General features: G+C 39.2%; 2 protein-coding genes across 6 annotated transcripts in view; one reads left to right on the top strand and one right to left on the bottom strand.

Moving 5' to 3' along the window:
- The window catches only part of slc49a4 (solute carrier family 49 member 4), a 61,718-nt gene extending 58,712 nt beyond the window's left edge, over positions 1 to 3,006 (bottom strand). For 2 of the 3 annotated variants that reach the window (XM_028435322.1, XM_028435323.1), the window contains exon 1: positions 2,562 to 3,006. In XM_028435322.1, the coding sequence (XP_028291123.1) occupies positions 2,562 to 2,853 (292 nt within the window). In that variant the 5' untranslated portion in view covers positions 2,854 to 3,006. The remainder of the gene's footprint in view (positions 1 to 2,561) is intronic. The other variant, XM_028435321.1, reaches the window with a different exon arrangement.
- hspbap1 (hspb associated protein 1) lies at positions 2,913 to 26,187 on the top strand. Of its 3 annotated transcripts, none has more exons than XM_028435326.1 (8): positions 2,913 to 3,206; positions 5,541 to 5,739; positions 7,008 to 7,192; positions 14,774 to 14,880; positions 17,112 to 17,283; positions 22,833 to 22,916; positions 23,149 to 23,259; positions 25,170 to 26,187. In XM_028435326.1, exons 2-8 carry the CDS (start codon positions 5,544 to 5,546, stop codon positions 25,674 to 25,676), a joined length of 1,362 nt encoding a protein of 453 aa, XP_028291127.1. In that variant the 5' UTR covers positions 2,913 to 3,206; positions 5,541 to 5,543; the 3' UTR covers positions 25,677 to 26,187. The 3 variants fall into 3 exon arrangements, with proteins under 3 accessions (XP_028291127.1, XP_028291125.1, XP_028291126.1); XM_028435324.1 differs by having other exon boundaries at positions 14,744 to 14,880; XM_028435325.1 differs by lacking the exon at positions 2,913 to 3,206 and adding an exon at positions 3,208 to 3,293 and having other exon boundaries at positions 14,744 to 14,880.
- The last annotated feature ends 626 nt before the right edge of the window (positions 26,188 to 26,813 follow it).

Raw genomic sequence — 26,813 nt, 5'->3', positions numbered from 1 at the left:
AATATAACTTTTGTTTAGATGCTGGGGAAAACAAACAGTCAAACTTGCATATTTCAGGGCAGAAAAATGGTTTGCAAGAAATAATAAATTCTAAAAATCTCAGCACGTATTTATTGACATCTAGTATCCACTTTATTATTTGCTGTGTCGGTAGATGCGCTTAATAAAACAATCAATTATGACTGGTAATCGGTATCCATGTGATATTTTTTTCAATTGGAAAGTTCCTGTTCTCAGTTTCAGCCTCATGACACTCATTTCAGGAAGTTCTTGTCATTTCCCTGTTTTTCTCTTTCCATATTTATTGTCATAATCTGTATCTTTAACAAACGGGAAGTAATGGCTGCTGTAGTGAACACAGCAGTGTACTTGAATTATCAATAGTCGATGAGGAATAAAGGCCCAGTGTGCTGATAAGGCTGAATGTATGAGCTGTTGTCTTCAAATGTTGAGTGGATTAAGTGAGTCATGGGTCAGCTGCATTTGAACAAACCTTATAGTAATAATAAATAAATATTTAGCATCATTTCATTTTATTGAATGGGAGCTGAAGGACAGTGTTTTTGAAGGATTTTCTTTTTCTTTTTTTTTTTTTTTAAACAGAATGACAGAATATTCCAATGTTTTAAAACTGGAGCCGTTATTGGTCCCTATGAAGAACTCAAAAAAAATGTAATCAAATATAAATTTCTATTTATGAGTTTTAATTCGTATCATATTCTATACTTCCGGACACAATACTCAAATACAGTTTTTTTTTTTTTTGACCCAAAAAAACATAATAAAATAACCAACATGTCTAACAAATTGGTAATTTCATACATACATAAGAACACTTAAAATAAAGAGTATCTGAATTACATTAAAGTGCAAAACACATTTACAAATGCCACAACAAATTTACAATTTAAAAAAAAGTACATAATCAGCTAAAAAATATAAATAGCAAAAAAATTACAAATGTTGAAACAGATGAACAATGGTGCAAGTGTTTCCATATTTGTTCATTTGTTTTGACCTTTTGTAAAAGTGTTGCGGTAATTTGTAAATTTGTCGTGGCATTTGTAAAAGTGTTTTGCTCAAGTAATGTCCAAGTATTTAATTTTGCAGTATTTTGTTGTGAAAATCTAAGTGTGGCAGCCCTTTACGGGTTGAAATCCATATATTACATTTGAATTTTGCTATTGGCCAAGAATGGTGGTTTGTGACGTTGTGGTGGCTTCTTACATCACCAATGACAACTGTTAGCTCCGCCCATTTATTAAAAACAAGCACCTGTTGACTCTGCAATCTATAGCGAGTAGGTTGGATTGAAGGAATTGTGAATAGAGAAGTAAGTATTGAGTAGGTAGTTAGTAGGGGTATTGAAAAAATTGATTCTGCGATATGTTGCGATCACAATAATCGCCTTATACTTTTATACTTTAATAGGATATGTCGTATTATATTGTGACCTATGTATCGGGATACGAATCGTAATGCCAGATGCCAGGCAATACACACCACTAGCAGTTAGCATAGCATAGATTTCACAGTATAGACTGGGCGTGTCTTAACTAATCCAGAAGCCCCGCCCATAATCAAGGTTTTTTTTTTTTGTTTTGTTTTTTTTAAAGCCAAACCTCAGGGATTAGTTACTCTTTAAGGAATTATAAATTACTTCATGAGCACTGGAGAATGAAGATGTGTTTCGCTGGATGGCTGTTATTATCTATCCACACATACTGTACATACAAATGTGCATATTCAGTGACAGCTAGATTGTTGTGAGCTCTGTTTCTGGAGTTAGTTTAAGGGCCAATGTAATGTGTGAATACTGAAACAACCGTCTATAATATTGAAGTTATGTATTGGTTTAAAGGGAGTGGAATTTTAATTTGTTTAACACACTGGAGCATTATTCAAAACAATTCTACACCACACTATGAAAAATATTTTTTTTTTTTTTTATTATTACACTCACCTTTATTAGAACAAATAATCGCCAATGAATAATTTTCCCATGACGAGTCATGTAACTTTAACTGTTGCTTAAACTGTTTGACTCATCAACCACTGGGTTGCTGAGCAATGATGGCACTGTGTTGTTACTGTTGTCATCTGACACTGAAGCCTGGGCATCGCCTTGTCAGTACAAGTCAGGTGATGCAGAGAAACTGGTTATGTGATGGTGACACATTTTCATACTTTCACTTATAATAAAAGACGACATCTGGATAACTTGCTCAAAATCAAAAGTTTAAACTATCCAATTACAATTGTTTCAAATTTCCAAAATAAAATAGAAAGAGGAGAAAAAAGAAGAAAAAAAAAAAACTTTGCAAACTTATGTTGCCATTTTTAGTGAGAATACCTTTGATTAACTCATTTAACACAATGTATGTACTGCCCTTTACAATTAACCTGTCCTACCTTAAAATTAGTAATGGTGACTGCATTCATAGATAGATAGATAGATAGATAGATAGATAATCATTGCACAACTTCAAATATGTTAGGATATCTGACCAGACTACACAGAGTACAAACAGGACATTTTGTTCCAGACAATATATTCTCACCTTTTTTATCCATTAACCACATAAACAGCAACCACGGCACAAATCCCACCGGGCCCCACAGGACCAGGACCGCAATGTCAGACTTGGTGAAGCCGTAAGCGCGAGCGGCTGAGTTCTGGATGGGTCCCCAGAAGTTCCACACCATCCCCTGCATCAGGGCCAGCAGTGAAAACAAGCCCAGAACCAGCCATCTTCTCCCGTATACTCGGTTCACTGGCAGACTAGGGGGTTCTGCGTAACTGGGGGCAATAAGGGGCTCCCTTTCGGCTTCGGTGCTCGAACCGGCACCCATAGTTGCTGTTCCGCCGGTCAGTTCTTTTAAAATTCTGGTTTTAACGCTTTCAGGGAAACTCTAAATACACGACCTGCTCAGTGTGAGCCGACCCCATAAACAACAACAGCCAGCCTGCTATTAAACTTCAGTGCGCATGCTCAAACGGAAGACGACGGGGATTAGAAACTGTTGGTTCTTAGGTAGCCATTTTGGCTCAAGTTTGAAATCAACAATAACGACTTCGAGGGACACCGAATGAGCCGAAATGGAGCAGTTTCTTGGAAAAATCCTGCTGTGTGATTTTGAAACCGTAAATGGTCATGTGATCATTGTTTACTTCCTGCTTTTGCTCTTCTACACGTGTAGTGAAGGTGAGTTCTGACTTCCTTTCCGCGAAGCTAGTGAGCCTTTTAGGAATGTTCCTGAAAACCTGACAGCTTTCACAACATCAGGCTAATGTAAATGCTACTCGAAACCGTGTAAATAATTGATATTAGATATATTGGAAAAGTATTATACAGGCTTCTCTCATTTTAAAAAATGTATTATTCCTCTTGATTAAAGCAAAGCTACGCTTAAGAAAAATATGCAATGCTATCAAGATGATCAAACGTTTAACAGTAGTTTATGTTGTTAGATGTGTGGATTACAAAATGACGACAATTTCTTTTATATCATAGGTTAAAAAACGAATTGGTTCTGGGGTTTTTAATGTTTTAGAGTTCACAGTGAACCTATTCACAGAAACCATGAAGACTGTCAGTATTTCACTTTAACAGGAAATATAACAGCCACTAAAAATGCTCCAAAATAGGTCAATTTCGTAACTCTTTCATGTGTCTGTATGTAGCTGTAACATAATCTTAATTTTAAAAAGTATTAAATAATTATTCTCAATACAAAACGAACAAAACACATCCAGACTATGTTTATTTCGTCATATAAAACCTTTCTTTTATTATTTTTGTTCAATTGTTTAATTTTTTTTACAGTCACAAAAATTAATCCACCAATATTTAATTATATTCTCATAGAAAGGTTTCATATAGTGAGATAAACATAGTCTGAATGTTTGTATGGGGTTTAGCATTTTGGGGTGAGAGCTACAGTATAAAATGGTTAGGTTTAGACTTGTTTTGGAAGGAATTGTGATGAAAATCATTGCTGGTTTGTTTGCGGTTGTCAGTTAGTGTAAATAAAGAAGAAAGAACGAGACCAGTTTTGCCTTTGACTTTAGCTTTCACAGCGTTACAGTACAGGTGTTGTGACAAAAGCTTTAATCCAAAAAAAGTGTGACCCCATTTATTTATTTATTTATTCTTTACTTGATATGGACATCACACATACATTGGTAAGTAACCCAGATGTATTGTGTTGAGGGTGTTGGTACATGTGCTAATTTACAACACCAGGTTAAAAGTAACAGAAATAATAAAAAAGTAAGGAGGAAATTAATTAATTTAGGTCCAACTACTGCATGTTATATTACTACAGTATTTTTAACTTTAACTTTTTATTACTCCCGTCAAAAATAGTCTTACCATGCTAGGAGATGTGCACACCAAGAAACACAGGGGTCACAAATTTTTTCATCCCAAAATAAAGTAGCATAACAGACCGTTGTTCTGCAGGCAGCGCTTTGTAAAAACTTGGGAGCATCATCTGCCCTGAACATGCTGACCTTGGTTACTCCTGTGAGTTTCTTCAATCATCCAATCACATGAGATTTTTTTTCTAAAGTTTTGTGCTACGTTTTTTTCCATTTTACATGCACCTCTCTGTCAGGGGTGTGAGTTTGATTACAACCCCTCAGAGACCGTCCAAAACGAATGCTTTAGAATTGTCTTGCCTGATCCGCTCTAGACTTCGTTTTCATGTTCACACCGGCCCAAACAAAGCAGATTTAACAGTTAACAGACTAACAAATCTAAGAGTGGTTAAAACACTCTAGGATTCATCAATGAGAACGCAAGTTTAACACCAGCTCAGGGTTAAAGGGCCCATGATACGCTAAATGGACTTTTCTGGGCTTCATACACATGCCCAAAGTGTTTTTTGCCTTGATTCCCCCAATTGTTAGTTAGAGGGTGATTTGCTCCTTTCTTACTGCAGGATGAGCCCAAACAACTCGCTCCTATTTGATGACACCTTCCCACTTTGATGACGAATTTGACGCGGCACTGAGCTGGAGAAGCCGCGCCTGCAGGAAGCTCTTTGTTATGATTGACATGTAAACAGACATGCCCACGAATGTGCGCATTGACCATGAGCTCGGCTACTGAGTGGGTGGGAGGAGGGAGGGCCGTCTTCTGGCCCTACGTCATCGTGTGGGGAGGAGGAAGTCAGTGTCCCGTTCATAGACACGCCCACTTGTGAATGTACATAACTAGGCAGCAAATCAGCCTGTTTGTGTAGAGTTGCTTAGAAAGTGACTTTTCAGAGACTAAAACTCTTTCAAACAGGCGAGTTTGGGATGTTTTTGGGGTTCTTAGAACAAATGGAGATGGGTGAAAAATAGCATGCTATGGGACCTTTAATTTCTTTTGAATTCAGACCGGATATCTATTTTTAAGACATTGCTTTTGCAATACAATTCTATCTATTAACATTATGTTTCTATAGGTATTCGTTACAGAGCCCCAGACTCTATTAATTAGTACTTTTCTGAATCCAATGAGACAATTCACTATTGGTGTGTCCTCCAGGAAATGGCTACGATCACCTTCGCTAAACCCTTCAGCCCAGAGGAGAGCCGCAGGATTCTGGATCAGCTCCAGCAGCCTCTGGTCTTCCTGAACATGACCTGTGACTGGCCTGCTCTCAGCTGGACAGCACAACATCTCTCTGACCGTCTGGGTGACAAACGCCTTCGATTCAGACTCGGGAGGAAAAAGGACACCCACGGTAAGGGCAGGGTAATTTAGTAATCACGTAATTGATAATTACAATTATAATGTAGCTGTAATTTAAAAATGATTTTGCGGTTGTATTTGTAATGGAACTGTAATTACGTTTAGATAGCTGATTTTGTAATTGCCATGAAAATTCTATAAAAAATTGTCAATTATAATTTCACGCAAAACTGGGAAACCATGTTACAGTTCTATGTACATTTCTACACATATGTAGTTAACCATTAATAAAATGTTTCATATCAAGCTTTCCCACATTTTACCATTTTAAAAACATTGAAATCTAGTGCTATACTTAATTACGGAAGTAACAAATAAATTAGGTGATAGATATTTGTTTTTAGTGTATTTTACAGTTGATTTAGGACCCACTGTCGTAAGAGATGCTAACATGGCTAATGCAAAAGGAAGGTTCACTTTTATGTGGCTATTTATTTCAGACTCAGTAATTGAGATGAATTTTATTGAGAACATAATTATAATTGAATTTTTGAGGATAAAAAATAATTGTAATTTTATTGTAATTAGGGAAAAAGATGATCACTGTAATTGAACATGAATAATTGAGCGCGTAATTGTAACTGTAATACATAATTGACCCCAACCCTGGTCATAGCTAATGAATCCGACAAATCTGCTCCATCCTTTACTAGAGATTATGTGTATTTTATCTTCACTTATCAGAATTATTTCAATGTTTGCAGCATTGTACAAATTCATGCATCGCATCTTGTTTTTTATGTAAATTTGTGGTACTTATTTATACACAAACTGAGAAACTCGCTGCATTGATGTGATTTATAAGGTGACGTAAAGAAAAAAAATCAAGGTCTTTTTGTCTTCGAGCGTCTGGATAAATTTGTCCTCCAGTTGGTTCCAACACAGCTCCAGCAATGACTCTTCCTCTGATGAATTACAGAGAGCACGTCTGCCGATAAAAGCTCACTAATTACACGTTTAAATCATCCTTTTGTTCAGCAACAGTTGACAGAGAGGCATTTCTCTTCAAGAATTATAAAGACATGCACACACACTTTGTTTAGTAAAAATAAAGACAGTAAATCACGACAACGGAGATGTATTTTTCATGTGAAATTAGGTGAAGAAAGCACAGCCTATGGTGATGCATAATACTGGGATTCCTGTTTGTGGTTTAATTCATTCTACATAAATCATTTTAATTGTTTCATTAATACCTTCTCAGAGTTATCTCGTGATTATTCACCTGTATCATCTTTGGGTTTTTTTCCTGTTTGACAGAGCCGCTGTTTGAGTCTCAGTGTTCCTACGTGGAGGCCACATTAGCGGAGTTCCTCTGCTGGACCGTAGGTCACACTCCAACAGAAAATGGGCCTTTCTCTAATTACCCTCAATCGGATTATTGGGCTTATGCTGACTACAAGTACATTGCCATGTTGTTTCAAGATCAGCCATCCATGTTTGAGGTAATCATCATGTTTTTGTTGTTTTGTGCTCATGTGGACGTCATGCATGTTGGATCCTATTATTTTCTCTTAGACACTGACTTGCAGTGGAAAGTCCATGAGCTCTTTTGCAGAGCTGCATGACGACACTCACTGGATGCATCCACAGCATGTACATACTGTAGAACTGTAGCCCTTCAGCCCTTAATACACTGTAGGGCTCTCAGGGTTGAAAGAAAAGAATTAGGATTGTCTAGTTTTTAAGACAGCAAACTGGATGGGGTGCTGTTCAGGGCACAGGAATGAAGAGATTAAACTTCTTTTCCTCTGTAACTGGAGTGTGTTCCAGCTGTATTTAAACAGCATTCAATTGCACTCAGAAGCTAAATTCGACAGAACAAATCGGAAAAGTGCAAAAAAATGGCCCTTAAGTTCGGTACCTCGACTCGGGAACTCGGGCAGGATCCAAGCACCCCGAGTTGGTCGGAATGACGTTTTAGCAAAATGGCGGTGCCCACAGTTTGACGTAACAGTCACTTTAGACAGTAGCGGCCTTAGTGAGGTAGTAGGCTGCTGCTGCTTCAAACACTCACTGGAGCTGCTACGTCACTTTCTTTTTCTCCTCTCCACTACTTACTGCAGGAATAGTCCATTCAAGGTAATATCCACTGTTTTGTCCAACTGCTGCGTAACATTGGGTTACAAACACGTCAGATCAAGTCAAAGGTGATACGAGGAGATATAACGGGTACTAAAAATGGAACTGCTCTGGGTGCTTTAATGTGGCTGTCCCACTGCTCCTCAGGGGCAGGGAACACATTTTGTGTATCAAGCTTTACATATATGACAATAAAGTATAATGTATGCTCTATAGTAAACCGCAGTGTTTGTTTTACCTGTGAGATAGTTTGAGAGGGAGGAGCTCACATTTCTATATAGGGGAGGAGGGGCCACGATTGTCAGGAGGAGGAGTTTCAGCTCGCTGACGTCACTGAGCGGGGAAAATACAACTCACCTGTTTGGAGCTGACTTTTTACAAAATGTGGAATAACAAGGGAGGGAGGAAACAGAACTTTTTTAATTTTGGCCCTCTGACCGAGGCTAAAGGGATGTATATTACTGTAGCAAAACCATTATAAAGTTTTATTTTTTTCATAATACCGCCCCTTTGAAGTGTATGACGTTTCTCTCTCTACCTCAAGGAGGTTATATACAGTATATCCCCAGGAGACATTTTTGCTCCTTGAGAAATATAAAAACAAGCATCGGCTTGCTGTGGCCAGTCATTTTCCGAGCTTACTGAATGAAACACATTTATCTCGGAGGTCGAAATTGAGGACCCGGATCTTTGTGGTTTCCGAGTGCAATCAAATGCAGCATTTTTCCATTTTCCAGCAGATTAAATGCTAGTTGTAGCTTTAACAGCTGTAGCGTTAATGAGGATGATAATAGGAATAATAGTATTGTAGTAGCAAGAGTGGTTGACTCTAAACTTGAACGTTTTAAAGGACAAGTACATAGTTGGCATTGAACTCTGGCTCTTACTTAGGAAGAAGCAGGCAGGTATCTGAGGGTATGATATTTTTTAATCCTCTTTTTATGGTCATGAACACGCTGCATGAAAACTTCAGAGAGAGCATACATGGAGAACATCTATACCCTGACCGACCGGAAAAAACTACATTACCCACACGTAAACAACCCAGTTATACCTCCGCCTCCCACAATACAACACCTCCTTTAAAGCGACAGGCCGTGCCTGTAACACTACCGCCCCACTCTGGATGATGATTAAACCCTTAACATCACTCCAGCATCATAGTCACAACAGGTAACAGGACATTCATAACAACCCTCCTTTTACACTGCAAACCTGGTTCATACTCTGACACATTAAATTAAATGAAAACAAAAGCCATTACACTTATCACACTCTTATTACAGTGTAATAAAATAAATAATTGCACAACAGGTGCACACTGTTAGCAAAGAGTTAATTATGGCAAAACAAAATACTGTACCTGACAGAGGGTGCATTATGGAAAAGGCAACACCAAATGGCAATAACAATTATGTCTGTCTCATTACAAAATCTGTGAGTTAAACTTTACCCCATGATCAGATATCAAGACATCAACATAATAACCAGCATCCATAGAAACGTTAGCAGTTACAATCATAGCCACAAAAATAAAGCCATATCACATTTCTATGCAAAACATTATATTAAACCTTTGTATGAAACAAGTCAACTTTTGCAAAATATCAACAATACTTTTGAGAACATTACAATGGTGCCTTTGATGAAGTGCCACACTGCAGCACCTACTTGATACTGGACTTGACAGGTGTTTTTGTCGTACTGTTTCTTGGCGCTTTCCCAGGGCTTCCCGCGCCAGCTGATGGGCGAGCTCCAGCTGCTGTCTGAGCTGCATGACATATTCAGGGATGGTGCCTTTCAGTCTCATTTAAAGGTCCCATCAGATCAACTGCAATCCATGGGGGGCGCCAACCTGAACAGTGCCCATGGCTGCGTGAGGGGTTTTTCTGGGGCGAACTTTAGCTGCACAGCTAACACAAGTGCGGCACCACAATGTCACATCATCCCTCATGTTGTACCAATGGTACCGGGTTTTAAGATGTGCTCGCAGCAGAATCTGTGGGTGGAACACCTTCCCCTCGCTGCAATTTAATTTTCTCAGCAAAATTCCATCTCTGAGTCACAGTCTTTTCTACTGCACCCAGTAGGCTTTGGTGGCGGGGCTGTGAGCCGTGATGTCAGCCCAGGGTGGACGATAACAGCCTTCCTCCTTCCATGCCCTTATTGGTGCTATTTCTGGATCAGTCATTTGTTGTTGGGTACAGCCGTGAAACAAGTTATTACTAGAGGACTCACTCACCAGGTGGATGATCAGCTGGAGCAGCAGTGCAGGTGTCGAGATCGAAGCCCTCTCCCCTCACTAGGGCATACTCCGCAGCTGAGGTCCTCTTCTCTCCTACACAGTGGTCAGGCCCAACTACCCCCACTGGAGGGTGCCCTGTACATATTAGAGTCTAGAGCACTACATCACCCAGGTGGCACTGCACCCCCTTATGTTGAATGTTTCTAAGGTCAGGTTCTGGGACCGTATATGGAGATGAGGCGGGGCAGGGTCTCCTAGAGAGCGTATCAGCATTCCGGTGGTTTTTGACCTGAAAATTATACTCAAGCTTCTCAAGCCAGCGAGCCAGCTGACCCTCAGGCTCCCTTAGTCTGATCAACCAGCAAAGGCTGCTGTGGTCGGTGCAAGCGGTGAAAGGCCTACCAAGTAGATGTTGTCTGAAGTGTGTTGTAAACTCAACCACTGCAAAGAGCTTACGTCTTGTGCAATAATTTTGCTCGGTAGCGGACAATCTCCGGCTCCCATAGGCTAGAACTCTCTCCTCTTCTCCTTGCACATGTGAGAGGACTGCTCCGATCCCCCAGTCACTAGCATCAGTGTCAAGAAAGAAGTCGCCATCATCGAGGGGATAGCCTAGGACTGGAGCCAAATTTAGCATTTTTTTTAGTCTGTCGAACGCCTCTTGACACTCAGGGGTCCAGTGGAACCGTGCATATTTTTGGGTCAATTTGTGGAGGGGTCGGCCTATGGTTGCAAAGTTTTCAACAAAACAACAGTATTATGAAGCCAAACTAACGCCTCTGAAACATTTTGGGGTGCAGGCCACTGCTCCACTTGTTGAATCTTTTGGGGGTCAGTAGCAACACCCTCAGCGGACAAAATGTGCCCCAGGTAGGCCACCTGCTACCGAAACAGCTTGAGGTTGGCTCCACGCAGTCGAATGAACACCTGTTCCAGCCGCTCCATCATCTGTGCACTGTCCCGCCCCAGGATGATGATGTCACACCAGACACATCTCCCACTGCAGCCCCACTAAAACACGATCCATTAGCCTTTGAAACGTCGCTGGTGCATTGCACAGTCCAAACGGCATCATGTTCCACTCGAACAGTCCTTTACGTGTGCAAAATGCTGCAGCTTTCCGGGCTCTGGGGGTCATTTCCACCTGCCAATAGCCGGATGTCAAATTGCTGAAATATTTGGCAGTGGAAATTGTGTCGAGGGTGTCCTGAATGCGGGGAAGTGGATAAGCATCCTTAATAGTACGTTCGTTTAAAGGCCTGCAATCAACACACAGTCTTGGGCTTTGGTGTTTTTTTCTTACCATGACGATCGGTGCAGCCCAGCTGCTGTTGCTTGGTTGAGTCACGCCGTTATCCAGGCTTTGCTGCACCTGTTGGTCTGCTGCCACCTGCTTTTCCCTGTTCATGTTGCGTGGTGATAATGTCATGCTGCACGATGTTAGTGCGGCCGAAATCTGTGGGACCCGCAGAAAAGACATCACTGTAGGAACACAAAAGGTGAGCCAGGCTACGGGAGGCATCCCCGGCAGACCAGCACAGCTTTCTGCATACAGCACCTGCAGGTGATTTGGTACATGGGTGGAATGGGTGTGAGTGAGTTCATGCACATCTGGTGTCTTTGATGACTGCGGCTCCGCCTCTGCCAGTACCTGTGCTGGCTGAAGATCCCCAGTCACAGCTCCTCTCTTTAAGGTGACAGGTGTGGCGCCAGGATTAAACACCCTGATGGGGATGCTGGCAGCCTGTTGTGCTTGTAATACTGCTCGAACCCCGAGAACCTGGTGCCTTTCAATAAAAACTTTTATGGGGCTGAGCATCAGAGTTCCACCCACAGCGCTGCGGAGACGAGAAATGCCAGGCACAACATACTCACAACCTGCCTCTATTTTAACTAAAGTTGGATTAAAAACAAGGCTGTGTACTTTTTACTCATTATCTTGTTGCAACACTTTCCAGTTATGAATAAAAAAATAAATAAGTACAGTTCAAACCTGTGAAAACATTCCGCTGTAGTTCCGTTTACTCTGCTTAACTGTTTTCAATTAAAATATTTAGCCTCGGTCGGCAGCGGCTTTATAATAGCTGTTATTCATGTTCATTATTAAGTAAATACATTCAAATGTCATTCTTTTCTTGAACCATAGCCTTAAATTGACTTCATTCTTATCTCAATAATACATTTCCATTATGCTGCCACCTGCGCGTAATGCTGTCTGACATTCATGTCTGTGACAAGCAGAAAAGGGGCTTTTTAAGATAAGTAAAGTTAGGAAATTCTGCCTGAGGGGTTGATTGACCATTCTGTCCCTTTCTGCTTCCTGCATGTATGCTAATAACTTCATTAAACTCTAAGGACAGAGCTGCTGTGCTATGAAAAATGAATGTTTCTGCAGAACGCTTTTTTTACGGCCTGCATTAAACTCCTGAAGCTTGTAAACAACTAAAAGGTCCAAGATTTGGACTGAAACCCTGTGATACCAACATGTAAAGGCTTCATTACTGTCAACTGGAAAATGCAATGAATTTGCAGTATATTTCAATGAAAAAATACAATCAATAAAGTCAAACATCAGAACTAACCAGCAAAATAACAAAAAGCTTGAACAGCTTCAACCACTGAGGGATGAATCAACTACAAAATTAGAGTTTGTTAGAGTGAACACAAAAACAATAGAGGAAACTGTTCAGAAGCTGAATCCATCAATGTGTTGCCTTGACACAATACCCTCAAACTTCTTTAAAACTGTTGTAAAGTCAATTGTCACTGATTTGTGTCAGATAATTAACTGCTCATTCCAGTCAGGCACCGTACCAAAATCCATGAAAGTAGCTGCTGTGAAACCTCTGTTAAAAAAGAGAACACTGGATGCCTCTATACTGGCTAACTATAGACCAATCAGCAACCTTCCATTCATGGCCAAGATCATTGAGAAGGTGGTCTTCAACCAACTGAGTCAATTCTTAACATTCAACAAAATATTTGATAAATTTGAGTCAGACTTTTGTTCTCATCACAGCACTGAAACTGCTCTTATCAAAGTGATCAATGACATAAGGTTGAACACTGATTCCGGAAAAGTATCTGTTCTCATTCTGTTGGATCTAAGTGCTGCATTTGACACTGTAGACCATACAATTTTGTTGCACAGATTGCAAACATGGGTTGGACTAAATGGAAAAGTAATGCAATGGTTTAAGTCCTACTTGGGAGAGCAAAGTAATTTTGTAAGCATTGGAAACTTTGAATCTGACAGATTACCAATGTCCTGTGGGGTTCCTCAGGGATCTGTTCTTGGACCCCTTCTGTTTAACCTTTATATGCTTCCTTTAGGACAAATTTTACAGAACTGTAAGGTTGATTATCAGAGCTACGCAGATGACACACAACTATATCACTGAACCCAGATGACTATGGTCCCATTGAGATGTTCTGTGACTGCTTAGAAAAAAAATTAAACTGCTGGATGAGTGAAAGCTTCCTTCAACTAAACCATGACATGATGGAGGTGATTGTCTTTGGTAACAAGGAAAAAAAAGACTGCTGTCAGCGAGTACCTTGAGTCTTGATCTTTAAAAGCTAAAGACCAAGTCAAAAACCTTGGTGTTCTGATTGACTCAGATCTTACATTCAGCAGTCCGATCAAATCTATCACAAAAACAACTTCTACCACCTAAAGAACATCTCCAGAGTGAAAGGTTTAATGACTCAGAAAGATCAGGAGAAACTGGTCCATGTTTTTATATCCAGCAGACTGGACTATTGTAATGGTCTTCTGACAGGAATCCCCCAAAAGAGCATCAAACATCTACAGCTGGTTCAGAACGCTGCAGCTCGGGTCTTAACCAGAACAAAGAGGTCAGAGCACATTAGTCCAGTTTTAATGTATTTACACTGGCTCCCAGTCAGCCTCAGAATAGACTTTAAAGTTCTGCTGCTTGTGTATAAATCTGTGAATGGGTTTGGTCCAGAATACATCAGTGAGATCTTAGTCAGGTATGAACCCAGCAGGTCTCTCAGATCTATGGACACAGGTCAGATAGTGGAGCCCAGAGTTCACAGTAAACATGGTGATGCTGCATTTAGTTGTTATGCTGCAAAGAAGTGGAACAAACTGACAGCAGAGCTGAAGTCAGCATCTAATGTGAACATTTTAAAATCAAAGTTAAAGGCACTATTTTTCTCTACTGCATATGATTGAGAGAGAGATTTTTGGTCATGTTGTTGATGTCGTGTTTGTTGATGATTTTACTGATACTTGCACATTTTGATCATGTAAAGCACATTGAGTTGCCTTGTGTATGAAATGCGCTATTCAAATAAATTTGCCTTGCCTTCAGAAAATGCACATTTTATTGAAGAAAAAAAAAAAAAAAAATTAATTAACTTTTCCAAAACAATTACAGATAACAAAAATAGGCTATATAATTGCATCTCAGCAATGTACAGTATGTATCAGACTTGATGATGACTAAAGACTTTTCAGTTTGATGTAGCCTTTACATAAATTAAATCATATGCTATTTTCTTTACAATATCTTTTATTATTTATTTTAACCCTCATTAACTCCTTGTACGAGATTAAATTTTAATTATCTTATTTGAACTGCTTTTTGCATTCTGTAAAGCTGTGTGTGTGTGTGTGCGTGTGTGCGCGTGCGCGTCGCAGGATGTGAAGTGGTCTGATTTTGGTTTCGAGGGACGTGGTGGGAGGGAAAGCACCTTATGGATCGGCACCGAGGGAGCAAACACACCGTGTCACCTCGACTCTTACGGCTGTAATCTGGTACTGCAAGTTCAAGGAAGGTGAGCACCTCTAAAGCACCTCATTGGTGTGTGTTAAAGGAGCAGATTGAAATGACATAAAGTGTGTGTGCTATCATGTTAAGCTCATCAAGCTGTGACATGCAAAATCCATTTAATTTGTTTTCCAAATTCTGTTTTCCTCCTTAATATTTTAAAAGTATGTTTTATAGTATATATATATATATATATATATATATATATATATTTATATATAGTTAAATCCATTAAAAAAACAAGATAAATAATGATAATTTAAAAATGTAAATACTTGAACAAAAAATGTATGTCAACAATGAAAATGTACGGTAATTTAAAACCATGTGTAAGCAGCTACAATTAAAATGTAGATATATGTTGTACTGACATGGATTATTTTGACTGCTCCTATTTAATGATTTATAATGTGTCATATAAAGATGATTAGGGCTGCAGTTAACGATTATTTTAATAGTCCACTGGTAGCTGCTTCTTTAAAGAAAGAAAAGAGTGCAATTAGATTGGATTGAAAGCGTAGATCATCTCCTGGAATCCTTCATTCTCCACCATGTATGGTGTTATTTTTGTGCCACATTTATGAGCAATTAATGCGCAGTTTTGAACTCAAAATTATATTTTGTGTAAAAATTATAATAAAGTGCAAAACAGAGCAATTTGAGCAAACAATAATCAATAAGGTGTTCAAGAAATAATTTTTCATACTTGCTGAATCCATATAAGTGTCCATTAACAACATGTTCTCCCTCAGTGTTTCTCCCCATTCGCTTGTTTTCTCGCTCTCTCTCTTTCTCTCTCTCTCTCTCTCTCTCTCTCTCTCTCTCTCTCTCAGTCTTGCACTCCCTGTGTGCTCAGCTATGCCCATACGCTCGCTCAACATGACACAGCTTTACAATGTGCCACAAAGTCAACCAATCAGGAGTCAGACCAGACAAGGCAAATTCTGATTGGCTGTTTAGGTAACCAACCCTAATGTTGTAAGGAAGTGACCCTAAAACCCTACGCCTCTTCCTTCACTCGCAGTCTTTATGACAGAGCTGCTGGGATGTGATATTTGAATGAAAAGTGACCATACAACATTTGTTAAATATTTTAATAGAACACATTTAAATATGTGACTGCTTTGTGGTGTTTTTAATTGTTAATAAAATAGGGGGGGTCACTTCCTTACGATGTGGGTGAAGAATGAGGAAAAATATTGTTGATGCACGCTTATGTGTATTCAGCAACCATGAAAAATAATTTATTATAACTTTTACAAAAAAATATAAATTTGAGTTCTTGTAAATAACATGTTTTTGTGCTCAAAACTGCGCAATAATTGCTCATAAATGTGGCACAAAAATAATGCCATACACCAGTGAGAGTCATGTTCAGCAGCTTTCCCAGTTGAACATGATGGAGTCATCTGTACGGAGCTTTCCAAAGTCCACTCTGTGATTTACTGGGGAAAAAAAAGTAGTAGTAGAGTATAGTGGTGTGTATTGCCTGGGATCTGGCGATACGATTTGTATCCCGATACATAGGTTACAATACGATATGATATATCCCGATATTAAAGTATAAGGGGATTATTGTGATTTTTAAAAAAAATTATATTTGACTTACTGTAAGAAACAACTAACCTGTAAATGTGTACACCTTCATGAGAACATTCTGTATGTAATACATTTTATTGGCGTATTTTACACTCAAAACATAGACTTTAACATGCCATGTGCCAACAACTTAAAATAAAAAAATAACTTACAATCTGCCTGTGGCTTTTAAATCAACTTTGACTTTAGTGCGACTTAACTGAGGTATATGCCGAGAACAACAAATAAATGCAGAAAGTTAGTACTTTCTTTTTAGATTTTATTGAAAAAACACAAGCTGGTCAACATGCCCAGGTTTCAGCACTTCTTTGTGCAGTTACAATGTCTCCTGCAGTGGAAAATAATTTCTTGGTTAAATAAAGGTTAAATATATATATATATATATATATATATATATTTTTTTTTTTTTTTTTTTTTTACTTAAAAAAAAAAAAAATTACGATATGGATGCATTTAAAATCGATCCGAGAATCGCGCAACGCAATATCACGATATATCGTCGAATCGATTTTTTTAAACACCCCTAGTATAGAGTATAATTATTTGTTATTTATTTATTACTATAATAATATTACTAACTAAATGAATGGCTAATGTACATAATATGGTGTGATCTACAATGTCTGTTTGCGCTCATAGGAAGCGTTGGCACCTGTTCCCTCCTGAGGACACAGCCTACCTCTACCCAACCAGGATTCCCTATGAAGAGTCCAGTGTGTTCAGCCAGGTTAATGTTCTCCATCCAGACTTGACAAGGTTACCAGACTTCAGTCATGCCAGGGTTCATATTGTCACGCTGCAGCCCGGACAGGTCAGTGCTAAGGAAACCACATTTTCACTCAGTTTGTTTTCAGGCCACTTGTTTGACTTTTGTATTGTTAAGGGTAGGAATTATATAGCAGGTGGATTCTAAGAGTCTCAGAGTAATGCATTAAATAATAGTTAGAATAACCATGGCTTTGTTCAGCTTTAGCAAGCAGTTAAATTCACGAAGTTTCACACACACATCTCTCTGGTGTTGTATTAGATAACACAGGGATAGATTTACTGGAGTTTGATATTATGCAACGCCATGACTTCACGACTCCACGACTCCACATTTACGTGATGAACTGCCCGTGACACACAAACCGTAGCCATAAAATGCATCTTTATTGGTTCTTAAGCTGTGAAGGTGTAACAGTAGACGCAACAGTCAGATTTATTTGTCACAGTGTCCTCCATAAAGAGGGCGCAGCGCCGCTCCGGCCGTGACTTCACTTGAAAATAAAATCTGGCTTCTTCGATTAGACGGCACGGCCTTCGTCAGAGGTTTCAACATTGGAGCAAGTTGAAGGTGGAGAAGCATTAAAGTAGCTCCATCAGCGGGATAATCGGGTCAAGGTGGAGCCAGTCAATCTGTGCATCATTCACTAATGTTAGGAAACCCTCCTAATGATTTTTCTCCATCTGTTCTCTATTAGTCATAACTCATAAAGGTCATCCTGTGTTTCTTCCTCCTTGCCTTATTTCACACTCCAAACGCACAGGTTGGGTTTTTCAAGTGTCAAAATGGCTGCAAAGCAATTTCCCATCTGTCTGTTTCCACTAATACTGGAGCACACTAAGTAACTCCCCATCAGCAGCACAAAGCCAGCTGTCATGTTGCTCCGCCAACTTATGGCGGGGAGAATTAAAGGTCACCGTCCCTGTTGACCTTTTGCTTTACTTGTTTATCAGGCCGTTAAACAGCTTTAGCAAAATGCCCCGACTGTGTCCTGGCTCACCCGTTTTACACTGCCGCACCAGCTTGATTGATGAGGCCTGTTCAGGCAGAAGTGGGCCTGTAATCAAACCACTTAATGTTAGTGTTTAGTATTTAAAATGATATGGGATTTTGTAGGGCCGATTATGATGTTGTGGGTTATAAAAAGCCAATATCTAATGTATTGGTTGATAGCCAATTTATTGGCAGATATATGAAATAAAAACATTGATATACACAGGATAGATACTGTACATGAATATACTTTTTATAATACCAAAAATAAGATTCAAGACAAGGAAGCATAATTAAAATAAGGAACTTTAATTAGTGACAATGTCAACTTGGGATGAGGCAATATACAAATGACACTGGGCTCACAAAAACGATACTCAGACAAGTTTATTGATCCCCGATGGGCAATTCAATTTACAGTTATACCTGCCTTTTCCACAAAAATTACCAGACAAATGCAGCATTCATGGAAGCACATAGACAATTACAGTCACCTGTCAGCTCTACTGATCAGCAGGATCAAATACAATGGACCCATATTGAAGATGCATTAAAAGCAAAGATAACAATAAAACACCCTCAGACTCCAATTTAACCAAATCCAGACAGTTACAGCTACTTCTCAGCAGAATCTGTTAGTTTTCCTTGGAGGGTGAATAATAGCGCTGCCCAGAGGGCATGAGAAAAACGTTATAGGAAAGAATGTGGTCAGGCTGATTGATAATCCCCCTGGCTTTCTGGACCACCCATTTTGTCCAAAGAGAACTCTGGTCCATCAGCTGTACTTGAATAATCTTAACAATGTTGTTCAAATTGTTTCTGTCCTTTACAGATAATCAATTAAACCAGCAGATAAAGTAAAATATTAAAAGGCTTTCAATAAAGGAATGGTAAAAACAATAGAGGATGCCCTCAGAAACAATAAAAAAGTTCAGCTTTTGCAACAAGTGAATCCTTTGTTGACCATGTTTAACTATTGACAACTTTAGGTCAGAATCAAACACAGTTCCCAGATACTTTAGGAGTCAACAATGTGTACACTACATCTTCACCATGGATGATACTGGCTCATATGTGATTACAGAATCTCTCCTGGTCACACTGCCCTAAGCAGGCCAGATACCATCACACACTGATAACATTTGTCAAGGTCTCTTCTCAGAGACTCTCATTGTTATGCTGAGCGCTATCAGCAGCTACAAAACCCTGAGAGCACAGAACAACTACAGATTCATTGGGACACACGCACATGGAAACCTCTGAATCCCAGACTGGTCTGCTTCTAAAACCCTTTGACCAAATAAACCCTGTGTCCGTATCTGACCAGTAAACTCTACAACTTGACTCCGTCTCATTCCATTCAAAACCACAACAACAGTTGGGGGCTTGTCCGGGATCTAAATACATCAGATAATGAGGTATGTGCAGACATTTTTAATTGACAGAGTTAACATAACTGCACTGCTAGCATTTGGAATCCTTCATCCTCCACCATGTATGGCGTTATTTTTGTGCCACATTTATGAGCAATTAATGCGCAGTTTTGAGCACAAAAACACATTTTTTACAAGAACTCAAAATTACATTTTGTGTATGTTATAATAATTTGAAAAACAGAGCAGTTTGAGCAAACAATAATCAATAACGTGCTCAAGAAATAATTTTTCATGCTTGCTGAATACACATTAGCTTCCTCACAGTGTTTCTCCCCGTTCACTCGTACTCTCTCTCTCGCTCTGTCTTGCACTCCCCGTGCGCTCAACTCTGCCCGTACGCTCGCTCAACATGACTCGGCGTTACAATGTGCCACAAAGTGCAGAAGTTTCCTTCTTAACATTTCAGATGGAAATCTGTGCCTTGCCTATTAAATAATTGACTAGATAAAAAAGCTCGTTAAAATCTTAATTTGTAGTGGTGAAATAGTGGGAAAATTTTATTTTTTTTCTCCCCAAAACAAGAGACATGAAACAGTCAAGCATGAAGGGGCTACATTTCTGATATGATTTGTCTTGTTGCTGGAACCCACATCCATCATTAGGCAGTGATTACAGCATACTGTATGGGAGAGAATAACCTGTAGGACAAGTAAAGACGCACCCGCCTGGACAAGAAACTTTAACGGGAGAGTCCCTGCACTGGGTCTCAGTTAGAGTCTGAGGTACTGATTACAGAGTGAGATGTCCAGTGTGAGGCAGGGTTAGTGGCCGCTGCCGCCTTGTGTGAGTGGAAAACAACTGTGTAACAACTGGGAAACAGAAGCATTCTCAGTGTGGTACTGAGTCTCAGTTCATCTGAGGTACTGTTTTTAGGGTGTTTTCTGCGCTATATTGGGTCGCTCAGTAGCTCTGCTCTGGGGACTTGTAGGAACCGATTCTGAATCGTGTAAAGTCGGTAATGCAGACCACTTAGAGCGACCGTGGCTCAGGTGGTAGTGGGTCGTCTTCTGATCGAGAGGTTGGGGGTTCGATCCCAGTACCTGACTATGTGTCGAAGTGTCCTTGGGCAAGACACTGAACCCTAAGTATCTCCCAGTGGTCGACTAGCGCCTTGCATGGCAGTCCTGTCCTATTGGTGTGTGAAAGTGAGAGTGATTGGGTGAATGAGCTGATATGTAAAGCGCTTTGAGACTGCTTCAGTGTGGTGATAAAGCGCTATATACTGTAAATCTAGTCCATTTACCATTTACTTACACAAAAGTATGTTCTCCCATATTACCTGAATCACACTGAATTCTGATTATTGATGCTAAACTTATAAAGATGAATACATAAATGATTAATGGAAAGGGTTTATTGGTCACTGTGGTGTCTGTGTTGTTGTCTTTGTTCCTGTTATTGATCCTGTGATGACCTTTGTCTGTTTGTTTTTTGAGATGTTAAGAGAAATTAACGAAAATAATTGAAGATAAAGCAGATGGAAAAATAATTAATTACGAGCAATGATGATGTCAACATAAAAATATATTCATAGAATAATTAGAAAAAGATTGAACATGACCCTGTTAACTGTGAAAACAGCGTTTACTCTGGAAAATAAATGTGATAACTAATGTGGAGAAGCTATAGTTAAAAAGTTTACTTCGGACATGAAAAATAAAAAACAGAGATAAAAATGAAGAAAATAATATGCTGTGCTTGTGTGGGTTTTCTCTGGCTACTCTGGCTTCCACTATCCAAACACATGAATGTTAGGTTGATTGGAGTCAATAAATTGTCTGTAGTGAAAACTATGATTGGATTTTTGTTCATGTTCATGTTGATTATATAAGTTAAAAGTACGTTTTGTTTCTAAAACAGTTCAATTTTAAGCAAAGAAATATATTTCTTTAAAAAGAGGATTAGGTTTAAATTGTTGTAACATTTAATGTGAACAATGGGCATTCCAAGGTGAAAACCTCTGGCCAGACGTTCTGAAGTCAATTACCTGTTCTTTCGTTTTTTGGACCTTAAGGTCAAGGAAGCTGTCATCGCACCATTTAACAAACATTGAAAAACTGTTCCCAAGGCCTGAGTCAGAACCCTGAAGAAGGGACCGCAGAGCTGTATCATCTGAGAACTTCACTAGATTGCTGCCCTACAGCTGTGTGTGTACACACAGACACAGGACAATATTTCTCTATGAGCTAAAAAGGCCCACAAATATGCAGTTTGTAAAACTACCATGCTTTTATTTGACTAACTCTGAGCATACTTGCATATACTCTGAGTAAGCCCTTTCAACTCAAGTGAAAAATAAGATCAATTAGAGGAATTTTTCCTATTTAAAGTGCATAAAGTGCCACTCTCCAAATGAAACACAAATAAAGAGACTGACAATTCATACCAGTCTAAAATCATAACCAAATCATGTTGTCATCATCAAGACATTCTTCAAACAAATATTCTCATAATCTGTGCATGAACTTTGCCCGACGTTAGCTAAAATCGTTCCAATGAATCGGCTGCATCGATTAATCAAGTCTAAAAATTAATACGGTCTTGGACTAAAATTGTGTCCTTATATACAGTTGACTGAGAAACATTCATTATAAACAGCATTTTAGCAAAAATGTGAAAAACACAACACTCAATACATATGCATCCAAACAAGTGCAGGGAACTCTTTTTCAGGAGTGTCCAAATGTGGTCAGATTGTAGACGTTCCTTTGCTCCAATGCACATAAATCTGGTGATGTGTTCTCACCAGGCTCTGCATAAATCAATGGAAATAGTTGCACGCATGATTACATGAAGGAATGCATCTGAAACCTGCAAGATTGTGTAGTCTTAAGGTTTCTCCATGGCTTAGCTTTACACCTCAACCCACCAACAGTAATATAAAATAGAATACTATCTTATTTTATGTATTAAGGATTAAACTAATAAAGATTTAGGGAGAACATGCAAACCAGGAATCTAATGCATGTCTTCCTGCTGAGGTGACAGCATTTCTCAGCTGACCAACCAGATAATTCTTGCAGGAATCATGATTGTAGCACTATCCCAGCATCATAGTGCATTGCAGGTACTTACTGCCCCCTAGTGGATCCTCAGTGCAGTGCAGCCAGGGCTTCAGAGAATGAATCCTTCACACTTCATCTCATCTGTCTCATCCTTTCCCAGGTCCTTTTTGTTCCCAGACACTGGTGGCACTATGTGGAGTCAGTGGATCCCATCACTGTCAGTGTCAACTCCTGGATTGAGCTGGTAAGACACTAACGTCACATTATAAATGCAAGCAGTCAGATGTGCTCTGCTGTTGAGGTGAGTGGAGGCGTGTTGTTTAAAAAACATCCTCTCACTTTCAGACAAATTGTCTCTGATTCTTTGACTTTCAACACAAGGTCGCAGACACATGAGACCGTTGGCAGAGAAGTTTTTCATTAGGTAGACGGGCCATCCTCATTCTCCTGATGTACAGCGTTTTGTTCCCCTACAGGACTGTGACGACAGGGCGAGAGTAAGTGAGGCGGTGACCAGAACGCTCGTCTGTGCAATAAAAGCTGCTCCAAGTGACGACAACACAGACGTGTGGCTGAATCCCACTGAGGTAGCAACTATTTACAGACTGGTTTACATAAATCTGATTATTTCCTGATACATGTTTGCCTCTGGCTTGTGCTGTGTGAAGATTATCTCTTGTCTTCACTCTGCTTCACGGTCTAGAAGTTGGTTGGTTCAGGAAAACCATTTTTTTTGTTCCGTTACATCCAACTTTTTTCTCTTCCTTTCAGTTTATCTTTGCTTCCTGGTTCAAATGTGGGTACTATTCATGGAGTCGTACCAGAGAGGTTCTTTAAAGCTGTATCTAATTTGTCAAACGAAGGACCTTGAGGACCAAACCGGCCATGCCCTGGGCCAGCTTTTTTAAAAGGTTTAATCTGATCCAGATTTGGTCACCTTTTTTTTTTTTTTTGCTATCCTTGATCACGTAATCCATTTTACTTTGAGCCGGTTTGTCAAAGCAACATCGGATTGGATCAGTCTGATCCAGATAGAAACTTCTCAGGCTCACCAAATGTGGATAACCAGTTATCATCTTTGTTTGATGAAGGACACTTCAAGCTTTTAGAGACCCTGACCAACCTCCTGCGTTCTGCCAGAACCAGCAAACAGGACGTGCAACAAGGGACGCAATAGTTAGACAATAGGGATGTAAAGATTAATTGTATGGCAGTTAAAAATCCATTCATAGGTGTCACGGTTCATATCGATACTCTGAAAATTGAATCGCAGTACATTTTTAAACAGCAGAGGGCGCTATCTGTTTATCCTTCTCTTGTTTGATCTACGTCACTCACATGTGACGTAAGCGTCGGCGCCAGGAGAGCACAGCGATTGGTTGTAGGCTAGCCTGTCATTTACAGTGACCAAAGCGTTATCATGGCAGCTGTGGAGCAAGAAAATGAAATTCAGGACTCACCACCATGTTTGAGGTGTGGAAGCATTTTGGCTTCCCCAAGACGGAAAACGAAAGAGGTGAGAAAATAACGTACAAGACAAAAACTGTGTGCAATAAAAATGAAGGAATGTTTTTCAGTAATCATTTGTCTCATTTTGTAAAATAAATCGTGAGAGAATCGTATCGGGAGTTGAGTGAATCGTTACATCCCTATTAGACACAATTTCTGATATGGATTTCAAAAACCAGTGACACCATTACGTTATTATCCTGTTTTATCACTACATGCATCACTAAAAAATATCTAAAAACAAAGCAACAATATATTTCATTGTGATGAATATACATCAATTACTGACATTATTTAATATATTATTTATGGTCAATATTGATAGCTGTTTGGGGGATTATTTGATGAGGCCAAACTCTGGTGGATGAACAAATCAAATTAAAACCTTGTGAATAAGTTGAATATCTTGTAGGCTATACTGCATGATCCAAATATAGTATTATATGATACACTTTTAAAGTTTCATTACATTTTAGGCCTGAAATCCACACTGAATCCACTCTTCTGATAGGATCAGTTTAATTTAAACAATTGACCGACACATCCTCTCCATTCTTTCCAAGATTGATTAATTATAGTCTATAGTCTATAATCCGTTTTTTCTTTTGAAAAACCCACTATCAAGATTTGATCCAATCCGTCATCCAGAATCCGAGCTGATAAAACTGTAATTGTCCTTTTATGAATGTTTTTCAATATTTTAGCAATTTGGTCAAATAAATGAAAACTTTTCTTTTGAAAAGCAGAGCCGTTCTGCCATTGGCACCAAGATTGTGTGACACACTGGTGAAAGGCATGCATTTGTACTCGTTTCCTTTGAGTCCAGCTCTGCTTCAAAGATCACAACATTTTAAGACTGTTTCAAGAATCATCTGGTTAGGTTATTTAGCAGCTGATATGTGTCTGCATTTTTTTTACCTCCTGTAAAACTGTGTTGCCCACTTTGACTGTAGCTTGGAATTCTTCTGCTTTTTTTGTTTTTTTATAGAAAGAAGTGTTGAGCCATGATGAAAACATGCAGTATGTGAACTTGGCAGTGAGGGCTTGGACAGAGAGACAGATCTGCCACAAAGAGCCAGTGCACAACTCCAAGGCGGATTCTCCACCGAAGCGAGACTCAAGAGGGCAAACGAGGACAAACAAAAAGCCAAACCCTGCAACTTTTAGTATTCCTTACGGGCCATGTCTCATCCCTGTGCGCTGTCAGCATGAAGGAGAAACGAGGATTATTCCGGAGGAGGACGGATCGTTGAGGGACTTTTTGGTCACATCCCAGGAACCCTGCACAGGGACGACATCCACATCAGAATCTAAGCACGAACACAGGCCCGTTTTAAATCAATCAAAGTCCCACGACAGCACAGATCGTACTTTAGAGGATAATAAAGGAGCAGGACATCCAACCATAACCACTAATGACCTGTTAGATTGCCTTCTGCATCCTGATGTCATCTCCTGCGTCACTGATCTTCTCTTACAGAGAAACTGTAAATGATAGGTTTTTACTCCACAATGTTGGTTGATGGTTCCACTGCTCTATGATGTGTTTGCTGATCAACTTTTGGAATTAAAAACACCTTCCTTACATTTCCTAACTCATCTGTCCACATCGTCCTTCACACAGGAACCCACAGAGGCCAGAAATCACTAAATAAATGAATTATATGTAATGTATGATGCAATTGTCTGGCCTTACATTTCCTTATTTGGTTTTCCTGCAGGAAGTAATCTGGTTTAAAATGAGAACTTGCCCCTTGAAGCAATTTGGCACACTAAACGCCTAATAATTCAAGCTAATATTTCCCAAGATGCAATGCAAGCATTGTTTTCAGCGTGATGTTTCTTCGTTGTTTAGTAATGAGAATTGTCAGCCAACAGCTGCACAGGCTTGATCGTAATGACTTAGGCGTAATAAAGCTGGAGAACAAAACAAGCCTGTTTGTGTTTGGAAGAAGAAAGAGGAGGACCCAACTAGTAAGCTTTAATAAAGAAACTTTCAATAATCATTTGTTTTCATGAATTACTTCAATACTCAGATAATCTCCTACCAACTGTCATATACAGAAATACGTAGCTGTGATTGATCTTTTTTTCAGTTCAAAATTGCACAAAATAAATAATTCATCTAGTGTTTTCCTTTACAAAAACCACTAAGCACCTAAAAAATCTATGAATCCAATTTTATCAAAGCAGATAACTTGTCATCTCCCCCCTATCTAAATGATGGAGTTTCAAGGCCCTGATATGACAGCAGAGTCTGGAAATAAAGGCACTAAAGGCTACTTTTAGGAGTAACGTCATCAAAACCAATCTGTGCTTTAAACTCCTTAAGGTGCAAAATAAGTATTTCTAGCACTGAGCATCATTCTACAGCAGAAACATTTCTAGAACGTCAAACTGGTCCCACAAGAATTACAAAAGCAACTCAAAAATCATCTATTCAAGCTTTTGTTTTCACTCTGGGTGTGGCTAAGTATCCTGTATCATACTATAATACTATTTTTGTGTATTTATTCTACTTTCAGTTTAAATTATATCTAATTTCCACTTTGAAGTGTGCGTAATTGAGCTCCTGCCTCCTCAGCACCACTTTTGCTGTTCTAAAGCTGACTGACCACATATGACAGCTTAT

This window comes from Gouania willdenowi, chromosome 21, assembly GCF_900634775.1.
Source record: "Gouania willdenowi chromosome 21, fGouWil2.1, whole genome shotgun sequence".
In the NCBI taxonomy this organism is placed as follows: Eukaryota; Metazoa; Chordata; class Actinopteri; order Blenniiformes; family Gobiesocidae; genus Gouania; species Gouania willdenowi.
Note: the sequence above shows the minus strand (reverse complement) of the source record. Positions and strands in the feature narration are given on the sequence as shown.

Coding starts and splice junctions, on each gene's coding strand:
- hspbap1 (XM_028435324.1), top strand. CDS start 5,544: ATGGCTACGATCACCTTCGCTAAACCCTTCAGCCCAGAGGAGAGCCGC. Junction 7,193..14,743: donor ATCAGCCATCCATGTTTGAG/GTAATCATCATG, acceptor TGCGCGTCGCAG/GATGTGAAGTGGTCTGATTT. Junction 22,917..23,148: donor TCAACTCCTGGATTGAGCTG/GTAAGACACTAA, acceptor GTTCCCCTACAG/GACTGTGACGACAGGGCGAG.